The 19,840-nt window shown below is 38.4% G+C and overlaps 1 protein-coding gene across 2 annotated transcripts in view; it reads left to right on the top strand.

The window, feature by feature from the left end:
- Window positions 1–19,840, top strand: part of SNX9 (sorting nexin 9) — a 61,230-nt gene that overhangs the window by 32,454 nt on the left and 8,936 nt on the right. Inside the window, exons 5-13 of one of the 2 annotated variants that reach the window (XM_035538613.2) lie at window positions 534–717; window positions 1,441–1,591; window positions 3,029–3,113; window positions 4,021–4,146; window positions 4,430–4,547; window positions 7,161–7,291; window positions 8,664–8,767; window positions 12,635–12,738; window positions 15,377–15,454. In XM_035538613.2, coding sequence (XP_035394506.1) covers window positions 534–717; window positions 1,441–1,591; window positions 3,029–3,113; window positions 4,021–4,146; window positions 4,430–4,547; window positions 7,161–7,291; window positions 8,664–8,767; window positions 12,635–12,738; window positions 15,377–15,454 — 1,081 coding nt within the window. Of the gene's footprint in view, window positions 1–533; window positions 718–1,437; window positions 1,592–3,028; window positions 3,114–4,020; window positions 4,147–4,429; window positions 4,548–7,160; window positions 7,292–8,663; window positions 8,768–12,634; window positions 12,739–15,376; window positions 15,455–19,840 lie in introns of both variants that reach the window. The other variant, XM_035538612.2, reaches the window with a different exon arrangement.

Below are 19,840 nucleotides of genomic sequence, written 5' to 3'. Positions count from 1 at the left end.
AGTTGCTGGCCATAGCTGATACACCAGTAGTGATGGTGTGGATGATTTGCTTTTAGTAAAGCTACTAATTTGCTTTTGATAAAATAAACTTTCAATAAAATACTAATCCTTGACTTCTGACATTTTGGTTCAAGCGTGCTAACTAGTCTGTGGTTTTATGTACTTAAGAGTTCGCATGCATTGTACTTCTGGTTTTGGTGTAAAATAATTACCATGGGTAAGAGTGCTTCTTAACACTGTTGGCTTAAATGGCTTAAGTTCCCTAAGGAGATGTAACACTTATTGCCATGTACTGGTGTCCCATTGCTGGAGAGCTGATCAGTTCTTCCAGGTGCTAGCTGCATTTAACAGCTGTGTAGCTGGGAACATAAGATTTGTCTGCAGCTACTGAACCAAACAAGTGTGAAATGCTAAATTCAAGCCCACAGTCTTACCAGCAGGAGATGAAGGACTTCAGGGAGAAAGTAAGTGGTCTTTACTCATTTCTTCAGCAATTCCTTCCTTACCTTTTGTCTTCTGTTTAAACAATGTAGGCAAACAATGCCAGTGATCCTTGGTCAAGCTGGAATGTTGGGAAGTCTGGGAACTGGGATAATGGAAACTCTGGTGACGGCTGGGCAACGAAACCTGAAAGTGCAGCTGGCCAGAGGAACAGTGCTTCAAATAACTGGGATACAGCAGCAGCATTTGGTCATCCACAGGCATATCAAGGACCAGGTGTGCTAATAATGCTCTTATTTTTTAATAAATTAGAGTAGGTGGACAGTGGATGTGGGAATACTTTCCTGGTAGCAAATTACCAAGTGGATAAACTGAATACTAAAATAATGCTTTTCCTTTAATATTTTAAAAATTAATTTAGTTTAAAAAAAAAATCAGATCCACAATAACAAATGTCTCAAACATGTATGGAAATCTGGCAAGCCGAAGTCTTGTGCACAAATGATCTATTCTCAGGCATGTTGTTCAACTTGCATAACTGGAACTTAAACGCCCTTGAATTTGTACCCTCAGGCCTGTGAAGGAGAAGTCTCCAAGTCCTTGATTTTTAGGAAGTATCTAGCCTTTCAGAAGGCTCCTCACTTTTTTTGTAGTAAAGACCTAAATTAAGAGGAGAACTCATAACTGGGGAACACTAACCTGGAGTATATGAATATGGAAGACCAGTGATTTTTTTTGTTTATTTTTTTAACACACCAGCATCTCTCTTTAATGTCTGCCTTCCTCCTCCCCCTCCCTCACATCCCAATGGATTTCTAGCGTAGTGTTTTGCAGGATGTATTTGGTGGGGATGATGATAACTGAAGAAGAATCAAAAAATACAAAGTTCAACTAACTCTTCAGTATTATTACATTGTTGATCGTGTATGAGTGCTGAGAAGGCTGCTTCTGCTTTATAAAGAGAAAACATTTAACTTTTTTCTTCACCTACTTTAGCAGCTGCTGATGACGATGATTGGGATGATGACTGGGATGACCCAAAATCATCTTCACCATCTTATCTTGGTTACAAGGAGACTGAGTCGTCAGAGGCTGGGGGTTCTCAGCGTGGAAACTCTCGTGCAGCTGCTATGAAGTTACCACTTAACAAGTAATGGAAAATGCAGGATGAATGTGTATTTAGTGAAGAGAATTGGAATTTGTAGAGTTGTATAAATGTATTCCTATTAAACCTTCTTGAAATATGCAATGTACGTATTAGTTTTGGGGTAAAAATGGAGGTGGATTCAGCACTGACTCTTTGTGATCAGAAAATGCACGTTCATGAAAGCCTGAAATTACATGACAACCTATTTTTGGAAATGTTACACAGGCAAATGATGCTTTTACAAGTGCTGAATTTCTGGACCCACTGTTCTTTAAATTTTTAATGATCTTTAGCACTACATGTGCTTAGTGAAAATGAAAGGTGATGGATGGCGTGTTCGTACAGCAAGACTAATCAGGCATGCTGCTCCAGAATTATTGAGCAATTAGTGTTGCTAGGAGTGGGAAGTTGTTCTGCTGTCTTGTGAGTATCAGCCCAGGTTGATTCTTAAGCCATAGGAAGATTGATTTTATTTTTAGATTGGCAAATGTAGATAAAATCTTACAGTAGCATAAAGCTTGGTCTGGGTTATGCATTATTTTATATTACAACTTAATGTATGTTTATTCTAAAATTACTGTTACTCTGAGAAGTTACTGTGTGGTAATCTTTAAATGAATGAAAGCAGAACAGAAAACGGTTTTACAACGATGGTCTCCCCAGGTACATAACTAAAATTAATGACTGGTCATGCAGAGATGGTTGATTTTGTTGATCAGTGGATGTTTTGTGCAGTTTTGCAAGAGTACCTCTCCATCATTGTGACATCTACTTGTTGCAAACTCATTTAGTATGACCAGCATAAACACACTTTAAGAGCTTTATTTGTCTGTAAAGTAAGTCATACTTCCAGTGTTTCTGCAAGCAAACAGTAGGTAGGCAGTGCTTCAAGGGCTAAGTATCTTCTTAATTAAAAAAGAACCACTGTTTGCTTTTTGTAAAGCTTTTTACAGCTTTTTACACAGACTTTAAGAACGCTGGTGGTTTTTGTGGTTTTATTTCTAATTATTTAACTCGTGTTTAGAAGTACTTGTTAAATCTAAAACGTGTTGTTCTTTCGGATGATTGAATTTCTCATTGTCTGAAACAGCAAGAAGGTGTGCGTGTGCACATGGGCACATGTGCTTGTGTGTACTCCTGCAGACTGGGCTGCAGTGAACGAAGTGGCAAATGCTGCTTCATGTTCTACTATTACATTTGCTCTGATGGGCTGCAGAGCACAAGTAGCTACATCTGCCCTTCAGGAAGTGGGCTGCATTCTGTAGATAAAAGCTGGCAGTTAGTAGCTCAAACTGTTCTACTTTTTCAGGGCAAATAGTTGATAATCTGTTATAGTTCTTTTCTGTTCTTGAGAAATGCTAAGCTTTATTCTTAGTGGTTGGGAATTCTGTACATATCAAAAGGGAATGTGGAGTAAACTTACCACTTTGTTTTCGTTAGATTTCCTGGATTTGCAAAACCTGGAATGGAACAGTATCTGTTGGCAAAGCAGCTAGCGAAACCAAAAGAGAAGATTCCCATAATTGTAAGTTGTATATGTGGGGCTCTTGTTTGGTGGGTTAATTGTTTTTTTTTATTATTTTTATTTTGGGGGTGGGGTGGGGGGAGGTTGAAGAGGGATGTGAAGGGAAGTGGTGGTGGTTGCTTTTTGTTTTTTTTTTCCTTCCTTTTTTTTCTTTCTCCCCACCCTTCCATTCTTCCCCATGTTAACTGTTAGGCTTAGGCTAGTCGTATGTATCTGGGTTAGATGAAATGGGTGCTTAACCCATAACTAGAAATACAACCATCATCATGAAACTGTACACTATTTAAGCATTTTAGTGTCACATAGACAACACTTCAGAGTACCACTGAGGGGTTTCGTCAGGGTCAAGTCCTAACTCCTTTCTTCTAAGTGTGCTGATATTTTTTAAAATTCTTCTTAGTTTTTCTTACCTGCGTTAATTGTGGTTGTGAAAATAAGCCTTTTTGAGGTGAAGGGTGCAGAACAAATGTATTACACCATCTATCAGCTTTTTAGATAGCTGTCGAATACAGTAGAACTGCATTCAAAAAGGTTTGCAATATTCAGTCATGATGGCCAGGTCATCTTCTGATCTAATAAACAGACTGTTCTAGATATATGCTATGATAGTGAAATGTGGTTGAAGTAGCAATTCCTACAATTCACTGCTCCTTTACTATTTGGGAAAAATGGCAAAATACAGAGAACATGAACACAACTGTGGTGAATTATCTTCAGCTGCAAGAAACGTCTGTTTCCTGACTCTCAGGTTCTCGCTGAAATCAATGGAAATTTTTAAATGAAGAGAGTTAGGAACTCTGTTTTCAAAATACTCATAATTCATACTGAAAGTATTGTATTCCTTGTTTGCAGCTGGTACAACATGATATGTTGAATTAAACACAATAATATTTGCAATTTCTTGCAGATCGGTGATTATGGCCCAATGTGGGTTTATCCTACCTCTACATTTGACTGTGTCGTGGCAGATCCCAAAAAAGGTTCTAAAATGTATGGTCTCAAGAGCTACATTGAGTATCAGCTGACCTGCACTGTAAGTGTATCTAAAACAGGATCATCTCTCACAAATATGGGTCATTTCTACATATAATACAGTTCATGTGAGTTGGTAGCAGGGTTGTAAGTGATAGTTTTTACAAGTTTCCCACCAGGGAGTTGTTTTATTTTCTAGCATTTCAAGTTCTTCTGTAGCTATAGATTCAAGGCTGTAAATCAAATTTTATTTATATTCCACATATTTACTGTTCCGGTCACACTTGTTTCATGCCACTCTCTATTGATGCCTGTCAAAATTCAGAGTTGTCTTTCTTTTACAGAACACTAATCGGTCTGTCAACCACAGATACAAGCACTTTGACTGGTTGTATGAGCGTCTCCTGGTTAAATTTGGATTAGCCATTCCAATTCCATCTCTTCCAGATAAGCAAGTAACAGGTAAATGTTTCCCAGCTGTGGATTCACGGGAAGAGAAATCAGGAGATAACTTTTGTTCAAGGTTCAATTATTTCTGTTTGTTTTTTTCCCTGTTTAAAGAAGATATTAGAAAAAAAACCTTTTGCTAACAAAACACCACTACTAAAACTCAGGTTTATTATTTCAATAATTTAATTTTAAATTATTTAAAACTAGGCCTTTGATTTAAAAACAAACAGTGGGTCTAAAAAAATCCTTATTATTACAGAAGAGAATATTTATTGGAGAGAAGGGATAACTACTAATGTTCTGTATTTGCAGTTTTTTCTGGAGGAATGATATTGAGATTTTTGGTGCTGCTTTTCTTTTTCATTTGATTGCAAAGGTGCTGTGTTGTAGGACCTTTAAAGCAAAGCTCCCTGAGGAAAGGGAGCATCCTCCTACAAATTGTTCTTTGCTTATAAATAAAATGTTGCAGCTGTTCCTCCTTTTGATTGATTTTTTTTTTTACGGTTGTTTTAGAAAGCATCTTTCATTTGTATAATACTGTGCTCCAGTTTCTGCTCGAGCTGGATGGGCATCGTTCTCTGAAGCCTATGGAATCCTGTTGTTCTTAGTTCAAGGAAAGTGGGATTGGACACCTTAAATGCTCATGAATTCAGTCATTGCAATTGAATATGCTAATGCCTGTGCATTTTCAATGGTCTCTAGCTCATCTTTCTACAAGGGGGAGTGGGTGTTTGTGAAGAAACGAATGGGCACCTGTATAGGAGGAAAATGCATTACTTCTGCATGTTTCCACTGGTGTGTTTAGTAGTAGGATTTTTATAAAGCCTTTAGGACAACCAGCTAAAACCAAACATGTGACAGAGGGCATGTAGCCAACCATGTAGCTGTGAGCATAAAAAATGCAGCATCTCTGTCGTGTTTGAAGAAAGATAAGCATTGATGCAAATGCTGGGATAAATGCCGAGGAAACTGAAAAGTGAGGAAGTGACCCTTTCCTCCCCTTTGTTAGCCTCGTGTTTAGAATTCACCAATATTGTTAGACCAACTTGTGTGTGTGGACTAAAAGGAAACCAGAAGACCTGATGGGGTCTGTAGATTTCATTGTGATTATCTTAAGACTCAGGAGTTTGGCATCTTGACTAAACTTTGTCTGTGGCTTTTTGTCTTTTGGAGTCTGTGGGAGAGGATAACTTGTAACATTTCAAAAAGAAATGAGACAGGAAACACTGAAAAATGGTGTTTTATCTTTCACACTGTTGAGGAGGGTTCCTTCCGAAGACTGTCTAGAAATGTCTCTTTCTGTCCACTAGTCTTAGCACTGTGAGACTCTGACTGTCATTGCTCAGAATCATGATTTTGCTGGCAATTATATGCCTAATGACTAGCACAAAACTTCCAAATATTACTTAAAGGAATGCTGCTATTTCAGTATAGTTGAAGGGTGGAACAAGGTATGAGTGTGGGTTATATAGTCTCTCTTACATAGTACTTGATTTTTTTTTCTAGTTAATTTGCAGGAAATGTACCTATACTTCATTTTTCACTAATGGTGTTCTTTACTTGCTATAGTCATGCCAATTTCCATATTTGCAATTGGAAAAAAAAAACACTCTCATAGATCTGCTGCCACAGTAACTATACAGTAGAATTACATTGAAAGTACATGCATTCAAGTTTTGTCATCTGTGCTGCTATGGAAATTAGAAGAGTTGGTGTGCTGGAGGAATCTCTCATTCCTTTCAAATACGTCTTATTCACTCTATGCTCTAGAAGTCTGATACGGTGCTTTTTTTTAATTAGAAATGATTCTCTTAAGACGTTCTCCCTTAACCAATTTGTGTTAAACTAAAAGGTTCTTGTAAATACACAGTGCTGAAGCACTACTGGCTTAAAAAATATTTTTGATTAACTAGTGATAAAATCTAACTGACAAAACAATTAGTTACCGAGTATTACATATATGTACTCTAACCAGTTTATACATATGGTTTATTGAGATTTTTTAAATTACTTTCAAACATTCATGGTAAATGAACAGGTAATAGATAGAATTATGTTTGTGGGAGGTATCATCTTCTAAAATCTGTTGTTTAAAATTGGACTGCTTACATACAAAAGCTCTGTTAGCTAGGGTGCGATGTCTTGAGAGCTGGGTAGTTCCTTTTTCTCTGTTATGAAACTGACATTGACCAAGAATTTTTAAGACTGACAGAAAAATGCCTTCATTCTGAGTTTGTGCCTAGCTTCTGTCTTGAGTCATTTGACTATCTAATTTTTCCATCCACAAGTTTATTAATCTTTTTTTCCTAAAAGCTATTTGAACCGTGGGTGAGGATTATGTTCCTTTAGTGTTTCCTGACTATCTTTAAAAGGAGCAGTTCCCAGACTATAATCAATATACTGTACTCTAAGGTTCTTCTGATTTGTCAGCATAATGTAAGTCAAGAACTTACTTCATGTAAGTTCTGCATCCGTTCAATAACTCACTAGATGAATTAAAGGATCTGTGTGTATAGATATATATATATGCACTAAATGTGTGTATGTACGTGAATATAAAAAAAAAAATAGCAACCCAACCTTGTCTAAGTGGAAATGTAACAATTATTGTTCAATGTATAACAGGGCGCTTCGAAGAAGAATTTATCAAAATGCGCATGGAGAGACTGCAAGCTTGGATGACAAGGATGTGTCGCCATCCTGTTGTCTCAGAAAGTGAAGTTTTCCAGCAATTTCTCAATTTCCGAGATGAAAAGGTAGGAAAGACTGGGATTGAGGATCTGTTTCCCCCCCACTACCATTCCCTCTTTGAAATAAGAATTTGGCTTCGTAGCTGCCTCGTTTGTCTGCCCCCCTGTGGGCAGTAGTGAAGATCTGTAAACTGCTGCTGGGCTTGGTGTATTTAGCTGACTGATGAAAATCAGGCATAAAGTTACTAGTCTGAAATGCTCTATGCCATTCTAACAGATGTGCTCTTGAAAGTAGCTTTGCTGCGAGTCTTTAAGAACAGTTTGTGTCCTCCAGCAGAAAGGAGACATATATAAGAGATCTTTTGGCTGTTTTCCCTAATGCATCTCTGTCAGACTTACTAATTACTGCAGTCCTCTGACTGGTACTGCTTTGCTAACAGAAGCTATTCCACAGCAGAACTGGGATGTCTGATCCTGTATTATACTTAAAAACAAACAAAAAAATCCCAAACACAGTTTTAAATGGAATCAGTGGTAATAGGATTATGCTGCAGTCTTATCTGATAAAAGAAGCCCTTTTGATTTCCTCCCTGCCTCCTCCCTTCATTTCTTCGTGGGTTTGGTTTTTTTGAGGGATTTAGTATTTTCACCTTCAGTAAATAATAATTTTTTTGCGATTGAGATGCAGCTCCATTAATAATTTAGCTATCTACTGATGAGGAAATAAACAAGAAAATTCTGTTCTTTTCTCCACAAAATAATTATACTAAATACACAGACATTCTACTCAAAAAGTAAATGATCCTTGGAGGTTTTTTAAGACCAGACTGGATAAAGCCCTCAGGTCACACCTGATTCTTTTTGAGTAGGAGGTTGAACTGCAGACCTCCTGAAGTCAATTCCAAACTTGATTATTCTGTTAAGTAAAGGTTTAATAACATAATAATTGCAGTCCTAATGAAGTGCTACTTGGATGGCCAGTGGAGAGTTGTATAATTGTGCTAGTTAATCAGTGGTTCTTAGCGTCTAACTTACGGAGTGATGTAAACAGAACAGATGTGATACATCTGGAATATTTTATCTTTTTGACTGTTCCCATTAAGAACTTAGTATGACAATTGCATAATAGTCTCGTGATCATCTTGAGAAGGTTCTGATATCAGCACCATCACATGCACATACAGCTGAAAATAATTGTCCTTAAACTGTATTTCAGTAATATACAAAAAGGGTCTGTTTACCCCCAGAATCTAGAAAACAAAATGCACAAGGAGGGGGGAGGGTAACTCTAAGAAACGTTGCCCCTGCTGAAACTTTCATTTAAAATGTTTTCATGTATGGGTGGTCTGTTCTCCAAGAGATTTCATTCACTGCTTCAGCACGTCCTTAAAGTTTGATGAGCAGCGATGGTCAATTTTTAATTTTTTCTTTCCTCAAGGAGTGGAAAACTGGAAAGCGGAAGGCAGAAAAAGATGAAACTGTAGGAGTCATGATCTTTTCTACAATGGAACCAGACGCTCCTGACCTGGACATGGTAGAAATGTAAGGTGTTATGTTTTTTTTTTTTTAAGCTGTTTGATTGTGTCTGTTGTTTGGTTGGTTTTAGTTTTGTTTTTTTTTTTTATGGATATTATGTGCTTGTATAGGCAACATATACTGACTTAATATAAAACTGAAATAGTAAGTATGCACACACATATTCTTGTATTTGAAAAGGTGTTTATGAAGGCAGAGCTGAAAAATTTCTTGCATATGAGATTTTCCTATAAACCCTTCCAAAACGTGGAATTCTGTGTGATGTCTCTTCGACTTTAGTGGCTGAATACTGATCTTAAAAATATTTATGCAAAACTAGTTGATGAGGGATTACTGACAGATCCCATGGAATTATATTTTGTACTGCTGAGGGGCTGTATTTTGTTCTTCTAATCCTTCAACTGTGAACAGTTCTGAAGTGTGCTAGACCTGTCAGGTAGCTTAGGATAACAGTAAACCATCAAGGAATACAGTATTTCTGTGCTTAAAAAACAAGCAACAACAACAAAAAACTACTTGCATAGAATATACACACAGTATTGTTCTAATGGCTAGAATGCAAGGAAAGAAATTACAAACGAAAAATGATTTAAATGATCAAGACTCATTTAAAATGAGTTACTACATTTTTTGCACATTGTCCTGGAAGTGTAAATGGATATATATTTCATACACGTGTATGTATAGCATACGTGCACTGTTTGTGTAGTTCTCTCAGTGGTAGACCTTGGGTTTCATACTCTACGGAAGACTGGGTTTATTCTGCAGCCTCTATTTCACTCCTTCAGTCTTAACCATTTTTCTTAGTAGGTATGTAGTATGCGTGACACGCTTTCCTTGCTGTTGTGGAACACAAAAACTTGGATAATGTTTTGGGTCTGAAATGATGGATAAAACTACTGGGACAGAATTAGAAGTGTTTATAGTAGCAAAACAATAGCGTGCCTTCACATGGAAACAGCCCAGCATGGACTTCATCCAAGCGGCGCAGTGCCTTTTAAGGTACATGTAATAGCTGTGCTGTGGCAGTTGTGTACTAATAAAAAGGATGGATGTTTGTAGGTCACTTCCACTTTGAAAGCAATGATTACAAACTTTTCTGCTTTTCTCAAGTGATGTGCTTTAATTATCCCAGTGGTATAAAAGCTGAGGAGGTGAACCAGAGGGAGGAGTTTGTGCAGAAGGGTGCACATATTGTATACCTATAGGCATACAAGTGAAATCCTTGTAAAACTTCATTTAGTGTGCCAGCTTTTTCTGTTGTTTATACATGGGGCTTGGGTGCCTGACACTGAATTGCACCTTAGGTATCTGAACATAAATGGCTTGAATTCCTCTTGATATACCCGAGAGAGAGAACACTGATCTGAACATTGGCAAGAAGCCCATCACTTCTGTGAGGCTGCCAGTAGGACAGACTTCATGTAGTGGCATCACTTTACTGCTTCTAGGCCTGACCCCATCAGCCCTGTTACTGTTTCCCTGGGAGACCCCACTGCAAACTGGGTGACTCCACCAGAGTCTCTGCCCGCTGGCACGTGAGCTGTGCTGGGGAACGCGACCAGCCTCTGTGCTGATAAACAGTCCCCAGACGGCGAGGGCAGGCGGGCTGCCTACAGGGAATGCTTGCCAGAGGGCTCCCGGGCTGGGGCAGGAAGCTTGGGGCGGTGCTGGGGGCCTGCCTGCCTGCTTTCAGGGTGGCTGTGGCACCACAGACACGCACACCACGTTCCAGAGCCTGGGAACCTCTCAGGGTGCTATTGGAAAACGCACGTAGGAACACACATTAGTACGGGTATAGCAATGTTGTCATTTGGCTAGTCTGCTCTGTCACTGATCCTATGCTGTTAACTGTAACAAAGAGGTGGTTGTACACCTTAATCCATGCTTTTTTAGTTAGGAAGGAATAGTTAAAGGAGAACCTCCAAGTTTAAAGGGTAAGGAGGTCCTGATTCATATAACGAAAGAAACTTGAAAAGTGTACTTAAATGTATCTTAGCTTAAAAGATAACTTCGTGGTTTCTTTTACTTCAAAGAAAAAAATATTGTGACTGTAACATGCCAATGTTTCCCAAAGTCAGCCCAAAAATAGGACCGCTTCTGTAATCACTTAAAGTGATGGCATCTTCTGGAAAAACAAGAATGAAAATAATACAGTGAGAACAGCTTGCTGAATCTTTGAAACTAGTCAGCTTTATAGCATTGTTGGTATAACATTAAGTATTTTGGAGTAAGCTCTTTCCATCTTGATTTTTTTTTTTTTTGAGTTCAGGCTCCCTCATTTAATAATTTTTCTAAGCCTGTGGTGTTAAGCATGAAAAGAGAAAAGCTCATGCATGAGCTTCAGCATACAGTTTCGTAATAATCTTAAACTCTTTGGCCATTCTTTTTCCGTCACCTTAGCTTTGTATTTTCTGTACAGGGGTTTTGTTGCTGTTGTGCCAGGCTGGGGAAAGGAAGATGCAGTGATCTGTCTACTTAGTTTCCCAGAAGATCACTTAAAGCATCTCACTAGTTCTAATCAAAGTAGATACAGTAGCGATAGTAGAGAAGACTGCATGTAAATCTTCATGCTGCCTTGAGGGCCTTGCTGGAGGTCAGTCAGATGCCCTTTCTTTCTGTGAAACTGCACAATTTCACTTTTCACCTGTGTCATTCCTTAGTCTATTTGGGTGTGCAGCTGTGGTGTATTTTTGTGTCTTTCCTCAAATGGTTTGTCCTCTTTCCAAAGAGGATAACTTTGCCCTTGAATAAAACATGAAATATTATTTTTATAGTCTTGAAAGTCATAACTTCTGTAACTGGACAAGTCAACTTGTTCAACAGTTCCTAGGTGAGAATTCTTCAGTGTTGAATAGTTCTTGAATGAGAAGATGTTGTTTACTGAAACAATTTTGCTAGTACTTTGGCAGTCCTTTATCATGATACCATTAAAAGAATGGTTTGCTACTGGGGAAACCAGAGTAAGACAAGGGCTTCTTGGAAAGCCCAGGTTGTTCTTGTGCAAGTAACTCTTCAGGCAGAGTCACCAGCTGAGGGCAGGAGGTGCAGGTGGGGCCGTGGAAGATTGGGCCACAGCTTGAGATGCTGGGACCCCAGCTCTGGGGATTTGCTTAGGGTCGCCTTGTTGCAAGAGCAAGAGGCCAAGGAGCTGTCTTGTACAGGCTTTGACTGAGAGCAGAACTTTCAAGATCTGATGCAGTTTGAATAATTAACATTGAAAATTACAAAACGTGTCTAGTTTTATTTTGTAAAGTTCATGGAGTGTTGCTATGTATTCAGTGCTACATTAAGTGGAAAAGTTTTGGTAGCCGTATGAAAACAGAGGGGTAGAAAGACACATGCAAATAAAGAACTCTCTTTCGAGCATAACTTTTTTTTTCCTCTCTAACACAACTGAAGATAGCAGTATTGCCAATACAATATGTATGCTGAAGTTTATATTTCCCTAGAAAAACTACTCTAATTTTTATTCCCGTCAACGTGGGGTGCTTCTGCTAGTGTTTAGTGCTTTAGGGATGCATTCACTTCAAATCGGATTTTGCTGCTCTGTTATTTGATCCCATTGCGGTGGATGTTTAACTACCAGCGTTATTTGTTTGCTTGTTTTGTTTTGTCTCTAAGGTAAGAGTCAATAATAAGAATGACAGTCCAGATCTACATGTTTAAGAGAGGGGGAGAAAAATAGAATGAAAAATGCCTGGGACTGAAGATGGAGATTCTGTCCTCAGTGAAATGACAATGATTTCATGGAATTTATTTCTTTGATTTTTAAAGCATAGTTGACACTCCTAAATATTTCAGTATTGTGTTTAGAGAGTAATGCATCTGTTTAAACTGCTTTTTGTTTTTGCTTTTTTCCAAATACTATAGAGAACAGAAATGTGATGCAGTGGGTAGATTCACCAAAGCAATGGATGATGGAGTTAAAGAGCTGCTGACAGTGGGACAAGAGCACTGGAAGAGGTGTACAGGGCGTAAGTATTCCTTCTGAACTCAGTGGTGTTTTCAGTCTTGTTTTTCTGATGTGGGTTTTTATGTGTGTGTACATATATATATATATATATAACTTGAAGCACAGCTTAAAACTAAAGGAAATTCTAGATTATTATGAGAATCGTATGCCTTTCTTGCTGCTTTCAGTGCCTGAAAGTATAAGTTGTGTACATTTTTGTTTTGGTTTGGTTTTTTGCCCATAACAGAAATATCTGGTCCCCGCCCATAGTTTTAAAAATACTATAAGCTAAATAATTCTCATCATCCATCTAAAATCCTTGGTGTACCTGTTCAACTATGCCATTCATCTACATTTTAGTGACATGAGCAAAGTAGATCCATCTCTTTGATCAAGTCGTAAATGGTTGCACTTTATTAACCCCTTTTTCTTGCATGCCAGGAGGAGTAATTTAAAGGTGGAAAGAGTTTAAAAAGCAGAAAAAAGGAAAAACAAAAAAAATCAAGAAGCTTAATTATAACTTATCCTTTAGCCCAATTCTTTTTTTTTTTCTCTCTCCTATCTCTTCCTTTCTGCAGATATTTAGGGTTGCAGAACTTCACACCAAGTCCCTATGACTCTGCCTGGGCTCTAATTTCCTAGTCCACAGCAGTATTCAGTGTTTGTGGCCACCACAAGGCAGCTATTGAAAGGAAGCAGGTACTACAGCTGAGGATCATAATAAATACTTCATGGCAGGCTGTAGTGTCTGGCTACCAAAGACCTATCACATAAGTCTCCTCAATGTTTCCCCCACCCCTTTTTGTTTTGTTGCTTCCCCTTTTTAATTCTCACCAAAAATATATATATATCCCCAGCGTAGCAGTAAGTACATCTCCTGAGTTATCTCTTTGCCACTATCTAATCTTACATTGCAGTTGAATATCTGGGGCTGACCAGAAGGAACGGGAAGCGTAGGAGCTGTTTCTTCTAGCAGTGATTATGTTAGCACCTGAAGGATATGGTTTTAAATTATTTACATTCTCCACTTGATTAAAGAGGGTTTTCTCCTACACATCACTGACCTTCCTGGTTCTAAGATCAAAAATAGGCTAAGCCTTAAGTCTCTCATCTCACAGGACGCACAACTCTAACATCGTACAACTCTCACTTTGTGAGGGAATCACTGAGGGGAAAGCAAAGGGCAGGGGAAGGAAGAGCATCTCTCAGAAACGACTAGAAAAATAGTGTTGCTTTGCAGTCACAGTAGAAATGACCAAAACACCATAGTTAAGGGATGGCTGTGACTTGTGCTTACAGTGGGAATTCAGTATTTTGTTCGCTGCTAAAATCTCCTTAAACGTATGACAGTACTGCTTTAGGTATGGAATGATTTTTCTAATAGTCACAGCTAATAATTAGCTTGCCTAAATACAGTAAGTCAAAAGTGATTGTGTTGGCAGTTTTAACTTTTCTGATATTCATACTGAATAGAAAAAGGCAGACTGGTAAATCTGGATTTGCAAAACTGAAGAATTTCAGTAGTCTCTTAAAAACTTAATTTCCACGTCAGCTCTAGTCACAACTCCTAGTCAGAATTATTTTTGGCACTTCTTGAGCAATACTTATGTGCGTTCCGTTCTATAATATATGAATTGACTGACAATGGGAACTTCCAAAATGCAAGTGAAGAAAAAACAGGATGTTCTTCACTGACGTTATCACTGGAGATTCAGTAATGAGTTAATGGCTGATAACAGAGCTTTAGTAGTCTGAATGGTACTTGTTCCATAAGGAAATACCAGTTTTCATAAATAATCTAGCTCCTGGGAAAGAATTTGATACAAGATGATCAATAAAATTACACTTTTTGGACTACATTAGGGTCCCCCTGAAAATCTGATTGTGTGAGATGCTGGAGCAACTGAAAAGCGCTATTTACCCAGGCAGCATATCCTGTGAACACAGATGTCTGACAATAAAAAGCAAATCTACTTTTTTTTTCTACTGACATAGGTAATTTATTTAAAAAACAAAACAAAAAAACCAAGCTGCTTTAACTCTTCAGATTGCTGTTTAGGCCTCTTGGGTGGTAGTGGTCAAAATGTTAATAATGAACACGTGCTCATAAATCAGTTTATTGACTTCATTGTGAGGAAGCAATTTATGCATGCATTTTTAAAATTCACTTTATAAATCAATTTTATCATTCAGATAGTTGCATCAACTTTTATTCCATGATAACCTTGGTTTCTATCAAATCCATAATTTGAGGAGAGTTTAGGTATTATAGGTCTGTAAGATAATCCCTTCTTTAAAATAGTTAGATTTCTGCTTCATGTCACTGTTGCCCTTTTTTTTATAGGGGGCGGGGGGAGAAGAAATTCTCACTGCCTAAGCTGGAAGGCTGAGCTAGGAGTACAGTGAGATTTTTATAGCATTCACACACTGTTCTTCAATTATTTGTGGCTTTTGAGAATCTGGATTCCAATAGCTTTATCCAGTTTTTGAACTTGTGTAGCAGGGAAGGGGGGTGAGAATGCAACTGTAAACACTTCACTAGCACGAATGTACTGATCGTTTTTGACATCAGCTTCTATCAAGGTTTGGAAATGCTACAGGCTTAAACTTGTCGGTTTTGCTTCTGTTTCCCTCTTTTCCCATCCCTTTATCCCTTTCAGCACTACCCAAGGAATACCAGAAGATTGGAAAAGCACTGCAGAGCCTGGCAGTGGTCTTCAGCACTAGCGGATACCAAGGTAATTCTTATAGCTTCATTTGTACTTTACTTAGCAAAATACATTTAAATTATGTCATGCTACATTTTTTGGCAAAGGTCTCAATGCTTTCCTCTTTGAATGTAGATGTCAGTCATGTTTCTGGAAAAATACTGAAACCATGTGTATTACAGGGCTTCTTATATTCCAGTCTGTGGTCTCGTTTTGTTTTCTCTCGTTCTGTAATCATGTGGTAGGTTATTGGTGGTGGAGTTTAGTTAGATCTTACTAACATGTAATCTGTTTGCTGACCTGACTGACAAAACATGCTGTAGCATTTTTGCGACCTATATTTCTGTCATATCAAAAGAAAGGAGAAAATGCAGCCTTGAAAATAGCTGCCACAGAACTACATTGTGAAACAGCAACTCCACACAAGGATGGAAAACTTTTGTATGCCATTATCTGAGGTGGAGGGTTGGCTACTGTAGCCTTTCCTTGTCTTTCACCCTTCTTTCTTTCTCTGAGAGCCCTGAAACAGAGCTTGTCACATTAGGTATGAAAGCTGTGGGAGAGAAATGGAGGGAATCAGTTGCAGTTTCTTTTTGCAAACTTCTCAAAGTTCTTCTAAAATTTAGTCTTTAAGACAAACTTAAAATCCTGCTCTGGTATCCTAAATTCTGCTGATGTTTTCTAGTTATCTGGAAAACATTCTTCATATCCTAAAGGGAGCTAATTGGGTCTGTTTTCTCTGGGATTCTTAGGTCAAATACATTTTTTTTCCTATATTTAATAGCAAAATTAATCTGTTCTAAAACATAGCATAGAGGCTTACTCTAATCTTCATATCTTAGGACTTTTAAACAGTACCTATTTTGACTACCTGTCTGTCCCTTGGTCTGTACTCATAAAACTTTTTGCCCAGTAATCTATGTATTAAAATGCAACTAGTTTTGAAACTCAGGAGCTCTGCTGCTGGAAATGCTGGAAACAGACGTTGTACTCCTTGTAGTTTGTTCTCATCTTTGTCCTGTACTTGCTGAAAATGTTACTTTTGGATGTAAGAACCAAGTAGTGGATTTGCATGCTTATGTATACTCAGTGTAGGTTAGAAAACTGTAAATCCTATCCAGATAAATTCTGAAGCAACAATTCTTGAGAAAGGACTGAAAATTTCTTGAACTATAATGCATGTTCTTTTACCAGGTTAAAGGGAAAACACGATTTAAACCTAGGATGCAAATTTGCAGATCAACCTTACAAAGGAAAGTTTCAATTTGAACAGCATGAAAAAAAACATGCTGCTTGGGAGCAAAGCAAGGATATTGCTCTTTGCTGTTTGCCCAGCTGTACCTGGTTGTACACTGGTATCTTGCTGAGAAAAATGCTCTCTGCTTACAGCCTCTGTTCCAATTCTGTATATGTTACTCTTTTTTAATAACTGGTACACCACTGTATTTTTTTCACAACTAAGAATATGTGGGACTTTGCTTTTTAAGTTCAGCTTCCAGGAAGAGAGAACAAGTGCAGTGCACATGTTGCCTTCAGTGTCTTCATCACTGCTGCCCTCGCTCTGTCCTGCCTGCTGTCTGTGTACAATTTCATTTGATGGCTACTTCAGACAGAGATCTGTGTGTTGAACAGACTGTGCAAGAGAGAGAAGCTCCTGGATTTAAACTGATGGAATGCAACTTTTCCTGATCTCAATATACAAACGTGGCACTGGACCTATTCCTTCAAACAAAGTACTATTTAGGCTGAATATGGGGTGTGGTTTCTCTGGACTGTTGTTGAAGAGGATTGTTTCTTTCAGCCATACTTAAAGGCACTGAGTTCCATTTCCATTGGTAGCTGAATCTCTTCATCCTCTTCTTTGTAATACTGACTCAGATACCCATCTCCCCTCTGCATATTTACCTTTGAAGATTAAGTTCTCAAAGTTTAAGCATGTAGCTCATTGAAGGTGGCAATGATTGATTTGGTTACGTGAACAATTTCAGCTACCGGTAGCTGACTTCTAACAGTGTATCTGGTATATCAGTTGGTTCATTTGGACAGTTTGTATGGGACGGACACATCTGTTGTCCTTACCTCTTTCACCAGTGCTGCCTGCTTGCTCTGCAAAGCCTGGCGTGGTGAATGTCTACTGCCTTCTCTCATAACTTCAGCCTAAAATGTTTAAGATAGCAGTAGTCAAGAAGTGCTTGTTAAACTGACACAATTAAGCAATTTTTCTTATGCTGCAGAATGAGTCTTATCAATTCGTTCCCACCCACAGTGCATATAAGGAATTCAGCCCCAGTATTTGCAGAGGTAAGGGTACCTTTAAAACTATTAATGACACATTGAAAGCGTCTCCTTTAATTTGACCATGGGCATATGCACTGTCCAGTCTGTTTTAGGAACAAGTGCTTTGTACATGTGATCCTGGCCCCAAAAGCATATTGGACAGTTCCAGAACATGACTGGAAGTGTCTTGCAGCCTAGCACTACATTGCCTATTTTATTGCATCATGTGATGCTCCAAGGTTAAATAGCATGGCTTCTCTTCTGTGGTGTCAAATCTAGGCAAGTCTTCTATATTAAGAAAACATGAATGGCTATGGAAGGCCACTCAACCAAAGTGAGATCTAATCCTATATCATTCCTCAAGCATTTTCTTAGGCAGTTGCATGTAAGTTTCACAATCATACCAGTTAGCAACAAGCAAGTCTTGCCTTCCATGCTGCTTCTGTGCTGAATGATGTCAATCTCAGGTGTACTTTTCAGAAAAAAATCTTACTGTGGTATTGTTCCACAGTACATCATTCTTAATCATTTTTCTACTCCTGGTTTCTCTTAAAACATGCTTTGGTGGAGAGAGAATGGCACAAAAACCTCTTGTGAAAAAAATCTGCTATCCTAATCAAGCCTTACAGATTATTAGTTCCCTCAGTATGCCTGGTGTATTCCTTGATTACCACTGCCATTTACCAACCAGTTAAACTGATAAGAGATGCTCCTCAAAAACATCTCCCTAAGACTCCTCATACTTCTACATCTTCCTTCATCTCCCTTGTGAAGCAATGAAAATAACAGTTTCTCCTCATGGCTGAGCTAAAATATCTGTAGAATATTATCAGCCATTTTAACTGGTCTTTTTACAAGTGTCTTTTACCAATGCTTTGAAGCCCTCTCTGTTTCTCTTGGGGATACAAGCAATGCACACTGCTCTAGTTTTGCTGTAAATGTCAGTAGTGTGTTGGTTAGGGCTTTCTGCTTTTCTGTTGATGAAAGAGCCCCTGACATCCTGGTATAGCCTTGCACTAGGACCCAGCTCAGTCTTCATGGTTCAAGTTAAGCAGCCCATTTGCAGCTTCACATCTTGTACAGCTCTCTAGAAGGTGAGAATGTTAGAAACATGACCTTGTCCAAGTAATAAGACTCTTAGCAAAACCCATGCTGACAACACTTAATGGGAGCAATCTGCTGGTGGAATTCAAGTTGCTTTGATGGGTGAGTGTGTGGATTGTATGCAATAACTTTGAAAAGGTGGTGGGGTATTAAGGGGTGACTGACTGAGCATGACATGACTCTGCGGATACGTATTAGAACTTGAAGGATGCAGCAAGTGACAGGTAAAATCTGACTCTTTAAGATTGCCCTGGCATGACCTGAGAAGTAGACTGTAGAAGACCAGGATGCAGTGTGAGGAGCTGTAGATACTCTTCTACCGCTTGTGTGCCTGTCTACTGTTGGGATCCATTGTCTGGAACAACTTTTACACGTACCATCAAGGGTACGCTTCTGTAGGAGAGTGAATGCCTCTGCTAGTAGTAGAAACTTAATAAATTCTGTTCCGTCTACAAGCTGACTCTGTGCCTCACTGCCCCCACATGAGAGATATTTGGAGGGTTTAACTAGATTCTTCGCCGCTCCAGTCCCTTGGGTGAATTCTGCACACAAGTGGCGAGTTACTTTTTCTACTCAAATACAAACACTCTTATTCCCTCTTTGTATTCAGGTAGGAGAAGATATTTTCTTTTTACAGCATTACAACATAAATAGCAATATCTAGACCAGTCTGGTTTCTGAATCAAGCTAATGCTATACCATGTTTTTGTCCCCAAAATCTAGCAGTTGCCTAAGCAGCATTTAAGCTAAACTCAAGGTTTCACGGTTACTTTTGTGTAATTCCAAAATAATGAAATCATTTCTTTACCTGAATGAAATTGATCTGATTTTTTTTGTAGTTTAACAATGAGAAGATAACTTCCAAATTCTGTAGTTTTTAGGTCTCGCAATGAGATTCACGTTGGTTTTTTCTTATCCAGACAGGCTTAAATAGTAGAAAGCCATTTTATAGTGATGTTTGTATTGCTGGACTTACTAGTGCTGAGGATCAGTAGCTTTCTGTCAAAGCTTTTGGCTTCATAAAAACAGTCTACT

This window comes from Cygnus atratus, chromosome 3 (genome assembly GCF_013377495.2).
Source record: "Cygnus atratus isolate AKBS03 ecotype Queensland, Australia chromosome 3, CAtr_DNAZoo_HiC_assembly, whole genome shotgun sequence".
NCBI lineage: Eukaryota > Metazoa > Chordata > Aves > Anseriformes > Anatidae > Cygnus > Cygnus atratus.
This window is presented reverse-complemented; position numbering and strand designations above follow the sequence as displayed.